The sequence below is a fragment of the Suncus etruscus genome, chromosome 7 (assembly GCF_024139225.1).
Source record: "Suncus etruscus isolate mSunEtr1 chromosome 7, mSunEtr1.pri.cur, whole genome shotgun sequence".
Taxonomy (NCBI): Eukaryota; Metazoa; Chordata; class Mammalia; order Eulipotyphla; family Soricidae; genus Suncus; species Suncus etruscus.
Window position 1 is genome coordinate 98,547,415 of NC_064854.1, and position 20,175 is coordinate 98,567,589.

Consider the following 20,175-nt stretch of genomic DNA (forward strand, 5'->3'; position numbering starts at 1 on the left):
ATGGATTTTAAGAAAAATAAAAGTCATTTTTGCAACAATCCTCAGAGACCATAAGAGGAGGGCTGGAACTTCCAGCTCACTTCATGAAGCTCACCACAAAGAGTAGTGAGTGCAGTTATAGAAATAACTACACTGAGAACTACCATAATCATGTGAATGAATGAGAGAACTGGAAAGCCTGTCTAGAGTACAGGTAGGGGTGGGGTTGGATGGAGGGAGATTTGGGACATTGGTGGTGGGAATGTTGCACTGGTGAAGGGGGGGAGTGTTCTTTACATGACTGAAACATAATCACAATCATATTTGTAATCAAGATGTTTAAATAAAGAAAAAATATTAAAAAAAATGTATAGGCTTGAGACTATATAAGCAGGAAGAACACAGTCAGATTGTGTTCTAGGGCTGCCTGGTCCCCAATGCCCACAACTCCTTCACATAGAAGTAGCCTCTTCTTGGGCCCGGAGAGATAGCACAGCGGTGTTTTCCTTGCAAGCAGCCGATCCCGGACCTAAGGTGGTTGGTTCGAATCCCGGTGTCCCATATGGTTCCCCGTGCCTGCCAGGAACTATTTCTGAGCAGACAGCCAGGAATAACCCCTGAGCACTGCCGGGTGTGGCCCAAAAACCAAAAAAAAAAAAAAAAAAAAGAAGAAGAAGAAGTAGCCTCTTCTAAGCTTCACTCTGTATGGCAGTTTCTTTTTTTTTTTTTTTTTTTTTTTTTTTTTGGTTTTTTGGGCCACACCCAGTGGTGCTCAGGGGTTACTCCTGGCTGTCTGCTCAGAAATAGGTCCTGGCAGGCACGGGGGACCATATGGGACACCGGGATTCGAACCAACCACCTTAGGTCCTGGATCGGCTGCTTGCAAGGCAAACGCCGCTGTGCTATCTCTCCGGGCCCTGTATGGCAGTTTCAAGCATGAAGTGGATGATGGTGGAAAGACTGGTTAGGAACTAGTGCATAAATCAACAGTCAGGCTTTTCTGCCTAAATATTTGGGGTGGCTTAATTGGGTGGGCAGGAAGTCTAGAGGTATTCTCCACAGATGAGGAAACCTGTCACTGATGTATTCATTTACAAGATAAATTACATAAACTTTAATTGTTTGCACACATTACCATCAGATTACAGATGTTCTGTCACCCCAAACAGGAGTCTATGGAAAATGTGAATACTCCAGAGCAGCCAAGGATTAAAGCAGTCCTGCAGATCCCAGCACTCCAGTCCCAGCTAGAATAAAAACAGCCTTTCAAGAATTGGCACATCAGCTCAGACTGGTCTTGACTCAACTCCAGATACAGCTGCTTCTAGACCCAAATCCAAATCTAACCTTTTAAATTGTATCCCCTGGTCTGGGGAAATAGCTCAAAGGGCAAGTAAATTCATGTGTTCTGCATGCTGGAGACCTAGATTCAATTCCTAGCCCCCAGCAATGCATGGTAATTTGAGGAAGCCCCAGAGATAAAAACTAGGAGCAACCAGAGTGCTAAAACCAAACAACTGTTATCTCTTCCTGAGCAAAGTTGCTTTCAGTGGCTAAATAAGTTTGTTTTTGTTCCCCCCCCCCTGGTTTTTTGGGCCACACCCGTTTGATGCTCAGGGGTTACTCCTGGCTAAGTGCTCAGAAATTGCCCCTGGCTTGGGGGGACCATATAGGGGATCGAAATGCAGTCCTTCTTTGGCTAGCGCTTGCAAGGTAGACACCTTACCTCTAGTGCCACCTCACCGGGCAGCTAAATAAATTTTTGAGAAACAATCTGAAGAGATTATCTCCACTGATTCTCTGAAGCTCCTTAAAGCAGTGTTTTTCAAACTTTTTGTGCACAGGCACACTTATTTTTTTTTAAGGCACACTGTTTTCATGGAAAAAAAAATCACTAGGCACACCACCATTAGAAAATGTTAAAAAGAGGCTGGAGAGATAGCATGGAGGTAAGGCATTTGCCTTGCATGCAGAAGGATGGCGGTTCGAATCGCAGCATCCCATATGGTCCCCCGAGCCTGCCAGGGGCAATTTCTGAGTGTAGAGCCAGGAGTAACCCCTGAGTGCTGCTGGGTGTGACCCAAAAACCAAAAAAAAAAAAAAAAAAAAAAAAGTTAAAATAACAACTCTGTGCCTATACTGACTATATATAAAGTAATTCTCTTGAATAGGAATCAAATAAACACAAAGATTATTTTATAATTACTTCATTATGAAATAATCTAATGATTGGTCTATTTGTGAGCCGAAGCCACATGTTACAGATAAATTTTTCCCATGGCACACCAGACAATATCTCACAGCATACTAGTGTGCCACAGCACAGTGGTTGAAAAAACACTTCCTTAAAGGTCCAGCCCCACTAAAGAAATTCTCAACAAAGGCTCTACTCCTCTTACACAATATAAAGAAACTGGAGCTTGTTCTATCTTATTTATTGTTTTGTTTTGTTTGAGAGAGAGGCACACTAGCAGTACTCAGGACTAATCCCAGCTCTCTGACATGGGCCCATGTGGTACTGGGATCAAGTCCCTGCTGTTCTAAGCCACCCGGTATGTGGTGACTGTTAACAGCCACAGACAGTTAATTCAGGCTCTGCTAACCACCTTTTACAGACAATTAGCGTTCCGACTTCCACAGGTCACAGGATATGGCTCTGCCTCCTGAGTCAGTAGCTTCTCCAGAAGTGGCAGCTTTCTTCCATCAGTTGTCCAAAGAGCTTCTGTTGAGAGAAAATACTACAACTTTCCAAGCTAACAAATAATTCTAGAGGATGCTATGCATTCCTGAAAATACAACCTAGAAACTACTGGCCCAACAGCCCTGCAATGACTTTTGTAAATACTTAAACACTAGGATTTGCATGTGATAGAAGAAAAGGGGGAATTGATCTTTGTAAATGCTGGTAGAGTCTACCCATGCTCTCATGCCCTCAGCCACGCCAAGAATGTTCCTTGAGTAGAGCCAGTAATAGTCCTGAGCACTGCAGAGTGTACACACCCTCAATAAACAAACCTGAAAGTTCATTGATTAACTGCCAGTATTAAGAATACTTCATTGGAGGGGGGAGAATACTTCAATGATGCAGGGCAGAAGCAAAAGGAAAACTCAGGACAGTGGTGACAGAAAATGTGCAGTGGGGAAAGGACAGGTATAGAACATTGCCTGACTATAGGGCCCGCAGAGATAGCACAGCGGCGTTTGCCTTGCAAACGGCCAATCCAGGACCAAAGGTGGTTGGTTCGAATCCCGGTGTCCCATATGGTCCCCCGTGCCTGCCAGGAGCTATTTCTGAGCAGACAGCCAGGAGTAACCCCTGAGCAATGCCGGGTGTGGCCCAAAAACCAAAAAAAAAAAAAAAAAAAAACAAGAACATTGCCTGACTATAAACAACAAACCCAGAGGCAGGATAAATAACTCAAAGGGCTGAAGGGCCCAAGTTTAGTCCCTAGTACCTCATGGTCTCCCAGTACTTCTGGGAGTGAGCAGAGCTCCAGGAGTAATAGGCCTTGGAAACTGCCAGATGCGTCCCCAAAACCATTAACAGAATAACACACAGAGGAAACTTAAAGACTACACAAAATATTATTAAAGACTATTGAATTTAGTCAAGTGGCAGGATGCAAAATGTTAGATATATGAAATATCACTGTTGCATTTCTTTTTTTTCTTTTTTTTTTTTTTTTTTTTTGGTTTTTGGGCCACACCCAGTGGTGCTCAGGGGTTACTCCTGGCTGTCTGCTCAGAAATAGCTCCTGGCAGGCATGGGGGACCATATGGGACACCTGGATTCGAACCAACCACCTTAGGTCCTGGATGGGCTGCTTGCAAGGCAAACACCGCTGTGCTATCTCTCCGGGCCCACTGTTGCATTTCTATACATAGTAAGTTAAGGAAAGAGAAAGTTAAAGAAATAATCTCATTAAGCAACTGTATCCAGGGGCCAGAGCAATAGCGCAGCAGTAGGGCATTTGCCTTGCACTCAGCTGATCCAGGACGGACCTCGATTCAATCCTTGATGTCCCATATGGATATGGTCACCCAAGCCAAGAGCAATTTCTGAGCGCATAGCCAGGAGTAACCCCAGAGTGTCACTGAGTGTGGCAAAAAAAAAAAAAAAAAAGGCAATTATATCCAAAAAAAAAAAAAAGAAGAGTAAGTATCCAGGAGTAAACCTAATAAAGAAAAGGAAACGTATCCCAAATTCATAGACTGGGAAAAAAATAAAAAACAACATTAAAAAGGTGGTTATGGGCAGAAGAGATAGGGTGCTTGCCTTGCACGTGAGTAACTTGGATTCAATTCCCGTCACTCCTGGATGGCGAACCTATGGCAGGCATGCCAGCGGTGGCACTTGAAGGCCTTGCAGCTGGCACGCAGAAAGGTCCGCAATTAAGATATGTGTCTCGGAGGGAGGTGAGTGTGCCAGTGTCTGCTTTGCAACTCACCTGGCAACAGTGCCAGCCTGGCCACTGGGAGGACTAGGCATTGTGCGGCAGTTTGAGCACTCGGGCTCAAAAAGGTTAGCCGTCACTGCATGGTTCCCCAGCTCACCTCCAGAAATGATCCCTAAGCATAAAGCCAGGAGTAAGCCCTTAGCAATACTGGGTGCAACACAACATCATCAAAACACAATAAAACAGTACAGCTAGAACTTGGTAGTAGGTGTGGTGACTCATACACATAATAGAAGTGTTCACTACACTCCAGAAACTCTGTAATACTGTAAACAAATGTTAAATAGGTAAAAGGTAAAAATTAAATGTTGGAAAACATTTTGAGAGGCTAAAACATGAAACAAAGTAAAATTAAAAATCTGTATTTTCTAAGCCAGAAAAAAAAAAAGTTGATTTAGACTGTTAGTACCATGGGATAGACTTTTGTCCTTTCAAAGACACTTTGGGTCAACAAACAGCATATACATACAAGGCTTATCATACAGGTTATCCCATCTTATTTTGTAAAATTATACTGATTATTTGAATATCAATGAAATGATCTTTCAATAGTACTTCTCAGAATACATGCCCGTCATTAAGCTGCATATAACTATATATATTTTTCAGTGATAAGGAGTAAAGTACCAGTTCATACAACATGAATTACACATTATTCAATGAAAGGAATCTGAGAAAGCAATGTAACTATGTGCTATTGAAAGGACATCTAGGGGGGCCGGGAAGGTGGCGCTAGAGGTAAGGTGTCTGCCTTGCAAGCGCTAGCGTAGGACGGACTGCGGTTCCATCCCCCGGCGTCCCATATGGTCCCCCCAAGCCAGGAGCGACTTCTGAGCGCATAGCCAGGAGTAACCCCTGAGCGTTACCGGGTGTGGCCCAAAAACCAAAAAAAAAAAAAAGAAAGGACACCTAGGGGGCTGGCTCAGTGTTGCAAGCGGTAGGGCATCTGTCTTGCACACACTAACCTAGGAAGGATCATGGTTTGATCCCCTGGCATCCCATATGGTCCCCCAAGCCACAAGTGATTTCTGAGCGCATAGCCCTGAGCGTCACCGGGTGTGTCCCCCACCAAAAAAATGGACATCTGGGTTTGTTCTTCAAGCCAGTATTATCTTGAACATGTATCATGTTATTTTGAACACTGTTATCTTGAACATGTATTTGCTTGCTTGCCTCTATTTTTCTTTTGTTTGTTTGCTTTTTGGTTTTTGCATCACACTCAGCATTGCTCAGGGGTTATGCCTGTATCTCCACTCAGAAATCACTCCTGACAGGGTTGGGGGACCATATGGGATGCCGGGGTTCAAACCACCGTCCTTCTGCATGCAAAGCAAAAGCCCTACCTCCATGCTATCTCTCCACCCGCCTCTATATTTCTTTACTTGTCTATTTCCACTCTGGAGAAGCCAGGGATCTCTCTTAAACACATCAAGGTTTTGGACACATTGAGTAGGTAGGTGGGGTTATAAGGGTTGTCCTATTACGGGGATGGAAGATAGCACAGCGGGTTTGCCTTGCAAGCAGCCGATTCAGGACCTAAGGTGGTTGGTTGGAATCCTGTCGTCCCATATGCTCCCCCCTCCCCGTGCCTGGAGCTGTTTCTGAGCAGATAGCCAGGAGTAACCCCTGATCCCTGGAACACTGCAATGGTAACTCTGTAACAGTGCACCTGTCAAAATATTGCACTTTACAGCATAGAAAGCAGACCTTATTACATGCAAATTTTATCATTGTTATTATTTTGCAATGCTGCAGGTGCAGCATACACGCTTACAAGTGAAACACACACTCTACTACTTAGTCACATTTCCAGCCCCATATTAGCAAAATTTAAAACTGGTTAAGGATGACAGAGACCACAGTGATTAAGAAGCTTGTTTTGCACGTAGCTGACCCTGCATCTGCTGACATGCAGATGAAGAGCAAATCTAATGATATGACAAGTATGTGCCAATGTCTTCCTAGAAGGAAGAAACCTGGAAATGAAAAAAAAAAAAAAAAAAAGTACATAAAAAGGCTGCTAGAGGGGCGGAAAAGATAGCACAGCAGCGTTTGCCTTGCAAGCAGCCGATCCAGGATCTAAGGTGGTTGGTTTGAATCCCGGTTCCCTGTGCCTGCCAGGAGCTATTTCTGAGCAGATAGCCAGGAGTAATCCCTGAGCACCGCTGGGTGTGGCCCAAAAAAACAAAAAAAAAAAAAAAAAAAAAAAAAAAAAACTGCTAGAAATAGAAGAGAGGCAGGGCAGTTGCCTTGCACCAGGGAGACCTGAGTTCACATATGTTCCCCTGAGCAGTGCCAGAAATGATCCCTAAGCAAAGAGCTAGAATTGGTCCCAATCCCTCCTCCCCGCACCAAAGTACAAAACTACTGGGCAAAGTAACCCCTCCCATGCATTTTATTCCACATGGGAACATGGAACGGCAATGTTTCTTCAGAGAGTACAGATTGGGCCCAGAACAATAGCTGCTATGCAAGCAGCCGAACTGGTTCAATGCCCAGCACCACATACGGTGTTCCCAAACCCTGTCAGAAGTGATCCCTGAGCACAGAGCCAGAGTAAACCTTAAGCACTGTCAGTTGTGGCCCCAAAAAAACAAATGAACTCTAGGGGCATATAGGTTGATAGAAAACCATCATATAATGATACTGTGAGAGTAAATCAATAAATATATAGATTGACGTGAGCAACCATAAAAAGGGGGGGCAGAGAGATAGCATGGAGGTAAAGCATTTGCCTTGCATGCAGAAGGTCGGTGGTTCGAATCCGGCATCCCATATGGTCCCCTGAGCCTGCCAGGAGCGACTTCTGAGCATAGAGCCAGGAGTAACCTCTGAGCACAGCCGGGTGTGACCCAAAAACCATTAAAAAAAAAAAAAGGAAAAGAAAAGAAAAGAAAGGATTGACGTGAGCAAAAATTTTTCTCCACTAGACATGCGTTCTAAGAATTTGAAAGTAAATTTCTATAAATTTCCCATAAAGGGGTCAGAAAGGGGTTAACGCTCCAGCCATGTTCAAAGTCAACCCTCCTTTGTTCCCTTGCATCACAAATGGTTCTTTTTTTTTTTTTTTTGTGGTTTTTGGGTCACACCCGGCAGTGCTGAGGGCTGAGGGGTTTTTCCTGGCTCCGGGCTCAGAAATCGCTCCTGGCAGGCACGGGGGACCATATGGGACGCCGGGATTCGAACCAATAACCTTCTGCATGAAAGCAAATGCCTTACCTCCATGCCATCTCTCCGGCCCACAAATGGTTCTTGAGCATCCCCAGGAATCATTTGTGTCATGAATATCCCCTGAGCACCACTATGTGAGGCCCAAAAGAAAAAATAACAAGAGCTAAAAAAAAAAAAATAAAAACTAACAAGAGCTCCTAAAGCTGATCTTCTATTTCTTTTTATATTCCTAAAGCTGGCTTATATTCAAAATTTTAGCCAAAAGGTTAACTTCAGAATGAAATCACTAAGTAGGTTTTGTTGTTCTTGTTGTTTCATTGTTTCTGGTACATGTGTAGTTAGGAATCAAAATGAACTTCAAAGCAAAGAAACAGTTAAAATAAACAGTTTTTAGGTCTTAAAAATGTTAGGGATCAGAGGCAGGAGCAATGGCACAGCCAATAGGGCATTTGCCTTACATGTGGCCAACCCAGGTTCAATCCCCAGACATCCCATATGGTTCCCTGAGCCTGCCATATGTGTTCCCTGAGCACACAGCCAGAAGTAACCCCTGAGCGCTGCCCAGTGTGACTCAAAAAACAACAACCACCAAACAACAAAATAGGGATCAGAAAGATAGTAGAGCAGGTAGGGAGGGCTAATTCCTGATCAGTCAGGAGTAGTAAGTAAACTCTAAGTACCATCAGGTGCCGGTGGTCCAAAACAAACAAGGAAGTAAACAATTAATCATTTATTAATAGTATCATTATATAAGACCAAAAACCCCTGCAGTAATGTGATATTAACATTAGGAAGGGAGGGGGACATAGAACACTACATTGTCTTTTTGTGACTTCTGTAAATATAAAAGTATTATACCTTTGCATAGAGCTAAATAGACACAAATGAATACAAATAAAAAGAAAATCTGAGTGATGGGCAGATAACATCAATGATGAACTATGTATCAATGCTGACATCCAGGATATGGTACTATATGACAACTTTTAACAATGGTGCCACTGACTGAAACTTAGTAAAGAAAACGCAGTACCTTTCTCCACTAATTCCCAACTCCAAGTGAATCTATAGTTAGTACCACAAAAACCTTGCACAAGCTAACGTAGGACAGAGGTGTCCCATATGGTCCCCCAAGCCAGGAGCGATTTCTGAGCACATAGTCAAGAGTAACCCCAGAGCATCACCGAGTGTGGCCCAAAACAAAAACAAAAACAAAAATCCTGGGGGCTGGTGCAGCAGCACAGAGGTAGGGCATTGGCCTTGCATGCAGCCAACCCAGAAGCCTGGTTCGAATCCCAGCATCCCATATGATCCCCTGAGCCTTCCAGGAGCGATTTGTGAGCATAGAGCCAGGAGTAACCTCTGAGCGCTGCCAGGTGTGCCCCAAAAACCAAATAAATAAATAAAAGAAAAAAAGAGGGGCCAGAGAGATAGCAGAGCGGTAGGACATTTGCCTTACACACAGCCGATCCAGGACAGATGGTGGTTTGAATCCCAGCATCCCATATATATGGTCGACCTAGCCTGCCAGGAGCGATTTCTCAGCACAAAGCCAGAGCCAAGAGTGACCCCTGAGTACAGCCGGGTGTGACCCCCCCCAATAAAAAAAGATACAAACATTACTTTCTACCACCCCCCCCAATGCCTACATATTCAAAATTACTTGGCTAGTACAGCAAGATCACCCAATATGGTCCCCTGTGCACCGCCAGAATTTCTGAGCACAGAACCAGCAGTAAACCCAGAGAACAACTGGGCTTACTCATTTCTACTTTGCATACACAACCCCTAAAAGTGATGTTTGACACATGCCAGAAAGGCGAGAAACAGTCTACCCACCATATGGCAACATTTAGTTCTGGAAACACTTTCACATTCAAGAGAACTGAAACGTGGGTCAGGAGATAGATAACACAGTGGGTAGGTCATTTGCCATGCAAGTGGCCTAGTTGGGTTTGATCCCAGCATCCCATTTGGTCCCCTGAGCCCACCAGAAGTGATTCCAGAGTGAAGAGTCAGGAGTAACCCCTGAGAACATACAGTGTGTGGCACCAAAACTAAAAAGAATACAGACATTTTACATTTTACAGTAATTTAAAAATAGATTGGGCAGAAAGCTATCCGATCTGATCATATTCTTCTCACTCTCTACTATCAATGGAAGAAAGATAAAAAGACTCAAAAATTAGATTGAGGGGCCGGGCGGTGGCGCTAAAGGTAAGGTGCCTGCCTTGCCTGCGCTAGCCTTGGACGGACCGTGGTTCGATCCCCCGGCATCCCATATGGTCCCCCAAGCCAGGAGCGACTTCTGAGCTCATAGCCAGGAGTAATCCCTGAGCGTCACTGGGTGTGGCCCAAAAACCAAAAAAAAAAAAAAAAATTAGATTGAAAAACCAAATATACGGTGCCAGAGCAGTGGCACAGCAGTAGGACGCTTTGCATGCAGCTGACCTAGGATGGACCTTAGTTTGATCCCCCGGCATCCCATATGGTCCCCCAAGCCAGGAGAGATTTCTGAGCGCATAGCCAGAAGTAACCCCTGAGCATCATCAGGTATGGTACACACACACACACCCAAAAAAAAAAAAAAAAACCAACCAAATATACCTCTTTAAATCCTTTAGACAGTCATTTCTTTTTTTTGTTTTGTTTTGTTTTGTTTTTGGGTCACACCCAGCAGAGCTCAGAAGTCGCTCCTGGCAGGCTGGGGGACCATATAGGATGCCGGGATTCGAACCACTATCCTTCTGCATGCAAGGCAAACGCCTTACTTCCATGCTATCTCTCCGGCCCCTAGACAGTCATTTCAATAGTGAATTTGTAACTAAGTGTCACCTTCACAAGATACCCTTTGTTCACAAAGATAACTTAAATGGACCTACTGTTATAAGAAACTTACTTTAAAACTAAAAAACTGGGGCCCTGAGAGATAGCACAGCGGTGTTTGCCTTGCAAGCAGCCGATCCAGGACCTAAGGTGGTTGGTTCAAATCCCGGTGTCCCATATGGTACCCCCATGCCTGCCAGGAGCTATTTCTGAGCAGACAGCCAGGAGTAACCCCTGAGCACCGCCGGGTGTGGCCCAAAAACAAAAAAACAAAAAACAAAAAAAAAAACTGAAAAACTAAGCCTATAAAATGTGCTGAAATCCCTCCCATACAAACTGTCAAGTGATGATTACTCACTGTTAACCATTTTTCAAACCTTATTTTCCTTAGCAAGGCCACTAGGGAGTGCTAGAAATACAGTTATACGGAACCTACACTGATACAGAAAAATTTGTATCAGATGAAAAAAATTAGGATTTACCATTTGTATATTAGGATATACCATTCGTACACCACCAAAAGGTACAGCAATACACACAGGGCTGAACTTTTGAAAAGTATATTTATCACCATGTTATGCTATCCAGCTCATTAAAGATATGGTTCTTTCAAATGGATAACTAATGTTATAGGATTGATCCATCAGAGGTCTGGAAGATTGATTAATCTAAGTGATATACAGCGTAAAAATTTCTAAAAGGGCCCGGAGAGATAGCACAGCGGTGTTTGCCTTGCAAGCAGCCGATCCAGGACCTAAGGTGGTTGGTTCAAATCCTGGTGTCCCATATGGTCCCCCGTGCCTGCCAGGAGCTATTTCTGAGCAGACAGCCAGGAGTAACCCCTGAGCACAGCCGGGTGTGACCCAAAAACTAAAAAAAAAAAAAAAAACCTTTTGGGCCAGGAAGGTGGCGATAGAGTTAAGGTGTCTGCCTTACAAGCGCTAGCCAAGGAATGGACCGCGGTTCGATCCCCCGGCGTCCCATATGGTCCCCCCAAGCCAGGGGCGATTTCTGAGCACATAGCCAGGAGTAACCCCTGAGCGTCAAACGGGTGTGGCCCAAAAACCAAAAAAAAAAAAAATTTCTTAAAGATTTCTTCCTTTCGGAAATTGAACAAAATTGTTAAAATTAGGGGCTGGAGAGATAGCATGGAGGTAAGGCGTTTGCCTTTCATGCAAGAGGTCATCGGTTCGAATCCCAGCGTCCCATATGGTCCCCCGTGCCTGCTAGGAGCAATTTCTGAGCATGGAGCCAGGAGTAACCCCTGAGCACTGCCGGGTGTGACCCAAAAACCACAAAAAAAAAAAAAATTGTTAAAATTAACAGTTCTGCTTAAAATTGGAGCAATGGGGAAGAGGAAGGAGAGGGGTAAATGATGGGCCTTCCAGTTATCTTTATCATATAGATATGAACCAAGCAACTAACAATAGATAGCCAAATTAAATAATCGCCTGAAGCACAGCTCTTCAAAGCAGATTCTTTTTTAAAGGGCATATAATTCCACTAGTGATAATCTAACTGACCCTAATAGAAAACTGTCTCTTTTTTTTATTATTATTCCAGATCACACTAATGGGTATTGTTCCTTCACACCATGACTGGTTTTAAAAAGTGAGGAGGGAATCTTAATATCCCTTCCAATCACAGTGAATGTAGGTTTTCCCATTTAAAAATAAATTTCTATGGGCTAGAGTGACAGCCTGAGGGGTAGGTAGGGGCTACGCTTTTGTTTGCCAAGCAGGCTGCCAATCCGATCCGATCCAATACGATCAATCCAGTCGATCCTTGGAGTCCCATATGGTCCCCAGAGCCTGCTGGGAGTGATTTCTGAACGCAGAGCACACCTTGAACACTGCCAGGTGTGCACCCACGGGGAAAAAAAATTAAAAATAAATTGCTACTCGAGGTCTCATTGCCCAAACTCATGCTGTAAATTGTGAAATCACGTTAAATTGTTAAAACACGGTTAATTCGGAAAGAATATCAGCATTTCTGATTCCTACATCGTTACTAATAAACCTAATCGTTCAGACAGTGAGGAGAGTATTTTTAAAATTCTAACATCCAGGATGTTTACTTAACGTCTCCAAGAAGGGGTCAGTTTCTTGCTAGAATCCCTTAATCACAGAATTAATACATAATTGTGCAGAAATAAGGCTCGCATCATTCTGGCTTTAAAAGGGCGGTGTGAGTGGCTACGTTCCTAGCAGGCCACCACATGTGCACACACAAACACGGCACTTCCATAGCTAATTTTATCTAAAAATGGGGAGAGAATATGCCGCTGGAATGCAGGTGTGGGTCACCCAAGCAGTGTAACTGCATCCTAGTAACCCCTAGTCAAAGGGGGGGGGGGGGGCGTTTCCAAGGTTCAGACACCTCAAGACAACTTACTCAATTAAAGACGAAGCCAAGAGGGGCCGGAGAGATAAGCATGGAGGTAGGGCGTTTGCCTTGCATGCAGGACGATGGTTCGAATCCCAGCACCCCATATGGTCCCCCGAGCCAGCCAGAAACGATTTCTGAGCCTAGAGCCAGGGGTAGCCCCTGAACGCTGCCGGGTGTGACCCAAAAACAAAACAAACAAAAAATTTAAAGATGAAGGCAAGAGCCGGACGCCCCCTCTGACCACCGCAGGCCCCGGATTCGTCTCTCCTTTATTCTCACACCACTGTATTTCTTCCGAGCACCCAAGACCGCCACCGAACCCTCCCACTTCTGGAGGGTTCAGTGGCAAGACATTGCGCTGGAAAGTCGGGGACCTTCATCCAGGACACAACACAGGCTTCCAAGCAATAGGGCAAGACCCAACCGGATCACAACCTCCTGCCCCAGAGCCAGCGCCCAGCTCAGCTGCGCCCCAGCAGGGCCCCCAAACCACGGAGCCCCCAGGCGAGAGGTAGAGGAAGAGCTGGAGAGAAGGGGGCTGGGACTGAGGGTGGAAGGTGGAGCGAGGGAGAAAAGAAAGGGACACCCCATAGGTCCGAGCTCTAGTGTCCTCATGCCAGCCCCCCAAAAGTGCAGAAGTGGGGCCCAAGAGCTAGCACAGCAGTAAGGCATTTATTTGCCTTGCATGCCCCCCCCCCCCGAGCTTGCCAGGAGCGATTTTCTGAGCACAGGGCCAGGAGTAAATAAACCCCTTGAGGATCCTCAGGTGTGACTCCCCAAAATATCCGATCAATTAATAAACAAATAAACTGAGGCCAGAGAGATAGCACAGTGTTGTAGGGCGTTTGCCTTGCATGCAGAAGGATGGTGGTTCGAATCCCGACATCCCATAGAGTCCCCCCCCCACGCCTGCAAGAGCGATTCCTGAGCACAAGAGCCAGGAGTAACCCCTGAGCGCCGCCCCCACACACACACACACACAAAGAAAGGGCTGGAGAGATAGCACGGAGGTAGGGCGTTTGTTTGCCTTGCATGCATAAGGACGGTGGTTCGAATCCCGGCATCCCATATAGGGTCCCCCCCATGCCTGCCAGGAGCGATTTCTGAGTGCAGAGCCAAGAGTAACCCCTGAGCGCCGCCGGTGTGACCCAGAAAACAAACAAACAACAAAATAAAATAAAAAAGGAATAAGCTATAGTTATATGCATATGGATGAATCACAATTTTGCTGGGCAGGAGCTGGAAAGATATAGCATGGAGGGAGGGCGTTTGTTTGCTTTGCATGCAAAAAGAAACGGTGGTTCGAATCCCGACATCCCAAATAGGGTCCCCCTCCCCATGCCTGCCAGGAGCGATTTTTGAGTGCAGAGCCAGGAGGAACCCGAGAGCCGCCGGGTGTGACCCCCCACCAAAAAAGGGGGTGAAGATATGTTTGGAGCCGGAGAGACAGCATGAAGGGAGAGCGCTTGTTTGCTTTGCATGCAAAAGGACGGTGGTTCGAATCCCGGCATCCCAGATCCCTTGCCTGCCAGTAGCAATATCTGAGTGCAGAGCCAGGAGGAACCCCTTGAGCACTGCCGGGTGTGACCCCCCCCCAAAAATCAATCAATCAATCAATGCAAGTGCAGAAGCCGAGGGGAGGGCGGCACCTTGCGCTTGCGGGCCTCCGCCGTCCCGCTCCACACGAAGCACTGGTAGATGGCGCGCAGGTTCTGCTTCCAGTTGTCCACCTTGAAGCCGCTCAGGTGCGAGCAGCCCGGGGGCGTCACCACCACCAGCTCGGCGTCCATGCTCTCGCCCTCGGGCTCGGCCCGGGACACCATGGGGTTGGCCAAGGCCCGGCCGCCGCGCGCGGGGGGCGGCGACGGGGACGAGGACGACGCCAGGGTGGCGCGGGGCCGCGGCTCGGGGCTGGCGGACAAAGGACGCCGGAGGAGAAAGAAGGGCCCCGGCCCAAGGCAGCCAGCCAGGCGCCGCCCTCGCGGTGCTGCGCCCGCTCGCTCGGCGTCTCGACGGGCCGGCCGGCAGCGCACGCCGCACTGAGCATGCTCCGCGCGCCCCAGGCCCCGCCCACACGCTCCCGCCCTTCCTGCCTTCCGTCGGCGGCGGAAGAGCTGGCCCCGCCCCGGAGGACAGCGAAGGGGTGGGTCCAGTTATAACCACGCCCTACGCGCCTGAGCATTGGCCGCCTGTCAAAGCCGTGAGTCTTTAGCTGTACTAAACCCGGCCTCCCCCCCTCCCACCCGCGATGGGGAAGGCAATTGTACCGGTTCCTACCGGCCTAAAAAAAAAAAAAAAACAAATCTGCCGCAAAGAGGCGGGGCGGTGGGCGTGGCGGTGGGCGGGTTATGCAAATCCCTAAGGCTCGTTCAGTCTAGTACAGTCTCCAGATTGGAGCTCTCTCTTTTTTTATTTTTTTTTCTGTGGGCCGGAGCGGTGGCACTAGCCTAGGACAGACCGCGGTTCGATCCCCGGCGTCCCATATGGTTTTCCCAAGCCAGGAGCGATTTCTGAGCGCGTAGCCCTGCGTGTCATCGTACCTGAGTATTGTAAACCATCGTGTCTAAAATTGTTAAGTAAATGCATAGAAATCAAAATATCTACGTGAATAAAAAAAATCTCAGAAAAATATAGATGTGCTGAATGTAAAATAGAAATAAACACATTAAAATATCACTTGCTAGCAGTTAAGGCGTTTTGCCTTGCACTCAGCCAACCCAGTTCAATCCATGGATGCCAGTCAATCCATCCCGTAGGGTCCCCAGAACCAGGAATTAAAAAAAAAAAAGCTGTCAGGAATACAATTGATTTAATCTAGAGTATTTTAACATTTTAAAATGAGAATCAACCAGATATTGTTTTAGACTTCAAAATTACCAAAACTGGGAGTTTCAGAGATATAGTACAAAGGCTAAGCTACTTGCCTTATATGCAGGCAACGCCACCCAATTTTATCCCCTGAAGCCACATATAGTTACTCCAAGCATCATCAGGAGTGATCATGAGCACCAAGTTAGGAGTAAGTGCATGGGCCAGAGAGATAGCATGGAGGTAAGGCATTTGCCTTGCATGCAGAAGGACAGTGGTTTGAATCCCAGCATCTCATATGTGCCCCTGAGCCTGCCAGGAGCGATTTCTGAGCGTAGAGCCAGGAGTAACCTCTGAGTGCTGCCGGGTGTGACCCAAACACCAAAAAAAATTTTTTTTGTTTGTTTTTTGGGGGCCACACTTAGTGGTGCTCAGGTATTACTCCTGACTCTGCTCAGAAATCACTCCTGGCAGGCTGAGTGCCATATTGAAAGGTAAAAGAAATAAAATAATTTTTCTCTGCAGCTTCCCAAGGACTTGCCCTTAATGCCCTAGACCACACCCCTTCCTAAATCCCAAGAACTCGCCCTGAACCAAAATACATTTTAACTGTTGCAAACCTTGTGACTTGTGGGTATCTAAATCTTGCAAAAATGTAACTGAGCAAATGTCAAATGGACCACCCTACCTGAAATGAAACACCCTACTGTAATTTTCCACTGTAAAAGCTACATAAAGACTTGTTAAATCTGGTTCGAGGCTCTCATCCTCTGGGAGAGCCCCTGCCTGCTTGCATAGTAAAACCCCTTGCTTTTGCATGGTCTCTGCCTCTTGGAGTCATTAGAGGGATGCTTGTGGAATTCCCAACCTTATCAATATGAGATGTTGAGGATCAAACCCAGGTCCATCCCAGGTCAGCTGCTATCGCTGTGGCCCTGAGACTTAAAAATTTTTTGATTGTTTTCTGGCTTGCAATATTATGATTAATAGTTTCTCACGGACATAATTTTAATACTACATCCATCACCAGTGTACCTGTCTTCCACCTCTAATAATCACAAACCCTTTTATCAGCCCCAAACTCAATTTGTAGGTCAGTTTACCCATTATGTTGCCTTTGGATCATTGTTACCTGCTTTGAGTAGTTATGTACGTGAGCAGAACCAAGAGCTTCTCAGATTCCCTTTCTAAATAGGAGTGATGTTGAATTGATTAAATTAATAAAAGCACTGAATGGTTATGGATGATGGTGGATGGATGTGAGGCCTTTCTTGGCCAGACCAGGCGCCTGTAGCTTCTTTGGCCTGGCGTGTCTAAGGTTCAGGATAACAGCGAGGAAATGACAAGCAGTCAATAGAAGTCAGTAGACATGAAGCTTTATTATAAGGCCCTAGCCACCATGTGTGGCTTCTAAGCTAAGTAACCTTTCTGGATCCAACCATCTCTCATCTCCCCATCCTGCTGCCTCCTCCTCAGGCTTCTCTTGCTGAATATCTCTCTGAATCTCTCTTACACCCCTGAGGCAACCCCTTTATTAGCAACCACATACCCCTTCCATCCAGTAAGATAGGTGGATGTTGGGGGAGTGTTGAGTGGGGAACAGATAACATTCATCAAGGTTCACCTATAGGACACGTAAGACTTGAACTGGACAACCCTTGTCATTGTCATCTTCCTAGTTTACATTTCACATTGTTGTACACCCTTGGTGTGTTCCTAGTTCTTCTCCTCTATTGAGCAGAAACAGCAGAGCTTGGTAAAGAACACAATTTTGAGATCAGAACATTTCACTTCATCCCACGTTGGTACTGATAAGTATGGCACTGCTAGCATTTAATTGTTCAGTACCCCTCATTTCTACCTCATTTGTTTTATTTGGGGGGCACACTGGCGGTGCTGCTGTGCTCAGGAGTCATTCTTGGCTTTGCAATCAGGAATTGCTCCTGGCAAGCACCCTACCCACTAAACTATCTCTTCGGGACCGGATGCCTTTTTTTTCCACTGACCATTTCTAAGGTTTCCACCTCTCTCTTGAGACTCGTGGTTCAATCTTCTCCTCCTTCCTGAGATGTCAAGTCTTTGTATGTGACTGAAGCAGTACTACATCATGTAATGTGCTTACTTTGTTTGCAGCTGATCTGGATTGAATTCCTGGCACCTCATATATTGTTCCCCCAGGGGCTGCCAGGATTGATCCCTGAGCACAGAGCCATGAGTAAACCCTAAGAACAGTTGGGTGTGGGGTCGGAGAGATAGCATGGAGGTAGAGTGTTTGCCTGACATGCAGAAGGATGGTGGTTAGAATCCCGGCATCCCATATGGTCCCCCTCCTGTCAGGAGCAATTTCTGAGCACAGAGCCAGAAGTAACCCTTGAGCGCTGCCAGGTATGACCACCCCCCACCAAAAAAAAGAACAGTTGGGTGTGGGCCAAAGACGAAAACAAACCAAAAAAATAGAGTTACCAAGAATAAAGACTTTTGAAATTATTACTAGCACATGGGAAACTGAGTCGTGTTTTCCATGTACTATGCACTGGAGAAGTATGGGGACAAATAAAATGAATGGGACCTTACAGAAATGAACATCCTTACTGCTAGCACTTAAATGACTGAGTAGTTTACTGTGAGCTGGGGATCATTATATCAGAGGAGCACCAAACTCCTGTAGAGAAGTGCTATTAAACTCCCTTTAAAAAAGGGGGGTGGGGAGTAGGACAAACAATAGGTCCAGTGTCATGCTATATCCAATCTCAAACCCAGGTTCTTCCCATTGAGCACTGTTACTATAGGGAGTGGACCATCTCCCTCTGACCTTCATAGTTTCATTATTGTTTCACAATAAACAGATAAATAGCCAACCATATGCAAGCTTACTCGTAGGTCTCTGGCAAGACATGGAGAAATGGGACTGAGAAATAGCACTATGGTAAGGCATTTGCCTTGCATGCTTCCGACCACGGAGGGACCCAATTTGATTCCTGGCATCAAATATGGTCCCCCAAGCTTGCCAGGATTGATTCCTAAGCACAAGGCCAGGAGTATCATGTGACCCCAAAACAAATCAATTATTAAATAAGTTTAGGGACTGGAGAGGTGGCACAAGCTATAGGGCATTTGCCTTGCATGTGGCTAACCTAGGATGGAATGCAGTTTGATCCCCCAGTGTCCCATATGGTCCCCCAACCCAGGGGTGATTTCTATTTTTTTTTTTTTAGTTCTGTTTTTTTTTTTTTTTACCAGGGGTGATTCTGAGCGCATAGCCAGGAGTAAACCCTGAGTATCACTGGGTGCGGCCCAAAAACCAAAAAATAAATAAGTTAAAAAAAAATAAAGACATGGAGAAATGATGAAACACTGCTTCCCCTGCCCAGGAGTAGGGAAATGTTGATTTAAAAAATAATATATAGTGCTCGCTTCAGCAGCACATATACTAAAATTGGAATGATACAGAGATTAGCATGGCCCCTGCGCAAGGATGACATGCAAATTCGTGAAGCATTCCAAATTTAAATAATAATAATAATATAGAAGGGGCTGGAGAGATAGCATGGAGGTAGGGCATTTGCTTTGAAGGATGGTGGTTTGAATCCCAACATCCCATATGGTCCCCCAAGCCTGCCAGGAGCAATTTCTGAGTGTAGAGCCAGGAGTAATCCCTGAGTGCTGCTGGGTGTGACCCAAAAACCAAATAATAATAATAATAATAATAATAATAATAATAAAATCTTGAGGGACTGGAGCAATAGTACAGTGGGTAGGGAGCTTGCCTTAATGTGATATCCTATATAGTCCCATGAGCCCAAATCCTTGAGCACTTCTGGGTGTAGCCAACAAAAAGAAATAAAGTAAAAAAATAAATAAATAAAAATAAAGTAACCATTTTGAAAGTAAGACTACAAGCTAAAAAGAAAGATCACACACACATGTGGTCACTGGAGAATCCAAGTGGTCAACTCCTACCTTGCATCTCCAGAAGGAAGTGAAAGTGCTTAGCTGCTTAGAAAGAGGAAGCGGAGGGTCTTTCTTGCCCCAAAACAGCTCCGCCTATGAGAGATGCCATAAACCAGCCGATAAGAATCAGCCAAGTCACTTCTTCCAACTAGTCTGCATTTACAACAGCTCCTCTACAATTAAGAAGTTTTTGTCGGGCTGGAGAGATAGCATGGAGGTAAAGCGTTTGCCTTTCATGCAAGAGGTCATCGGTTCGAATCCCAGCATCCCATATGGTCCCCTGTGCCTGCCAGGAGCAATTTCTGAGCATGGAGCCAGGAGTAACCCCTGAGCACTGCCGGGTGTGACCCAAAAACCACAAAAAAAAAAAAAAAAAAAAGAAGTTTTTGTCTTTTGTTCTGGGGAAATGCTCACAAATTTCATCAAGGGCTCCACTTTCCAAACTGCTTCTTGTTCTTTTTGAGTAAACCCATTTAGTGGTGAAATAATCAGCTGCTTATTTTCTTGAGATCCATGTTCTCAAGGTCAACAATAGCCAACATGACACTTTCCCTGGCCTTAGCACTGAAGCTGTGTACCTGAGGGGCTTTGAACT

General features: G+C 45.6%; 1 protein-coding gene and 1 non-coding gene across 2 annotated transcripts in view; one reads left to right on the forward strand and one right to left on the reverse strand.

Moving 5' to 3' along the window:
• The window catches only part of USP22 (ubiquitin specific peptidase 22), a 53,470-nt gene extending 38,651 nt beyond the window's left edge, over nucleotides 1-14,819 (reverse strand). The window contains exon 1 of the mRNA XM_049776876.1: nucleotides 14,471-14,819. Coding sequence (XP_049632833.1) covers nucleotides 14,471-14,644 — 174 coding nt within the window. The 5' untranslated portion in view covers nucleotides 14,645-14,819. The remainder of the gene's footprint in view (nucleotides 1-14,470) is intronic.
• A 4,216-nt stretch (nucleotides 14,820-19,035) lies between these two features.
• LOC126015244 (U6 spliceosomal RNA) lies at nucleotides 19,036-19,139 on the forward strand. Its single transcript, XR_007498131.1, has one exon. It is a non-coding gene; the product is annotated as a U6 spliceosomal RNA (small nuclear RNA).
• The last annotated feature ends 1,036 nt before the right edge of the window (nucleotides 19,140-20,175 follow it).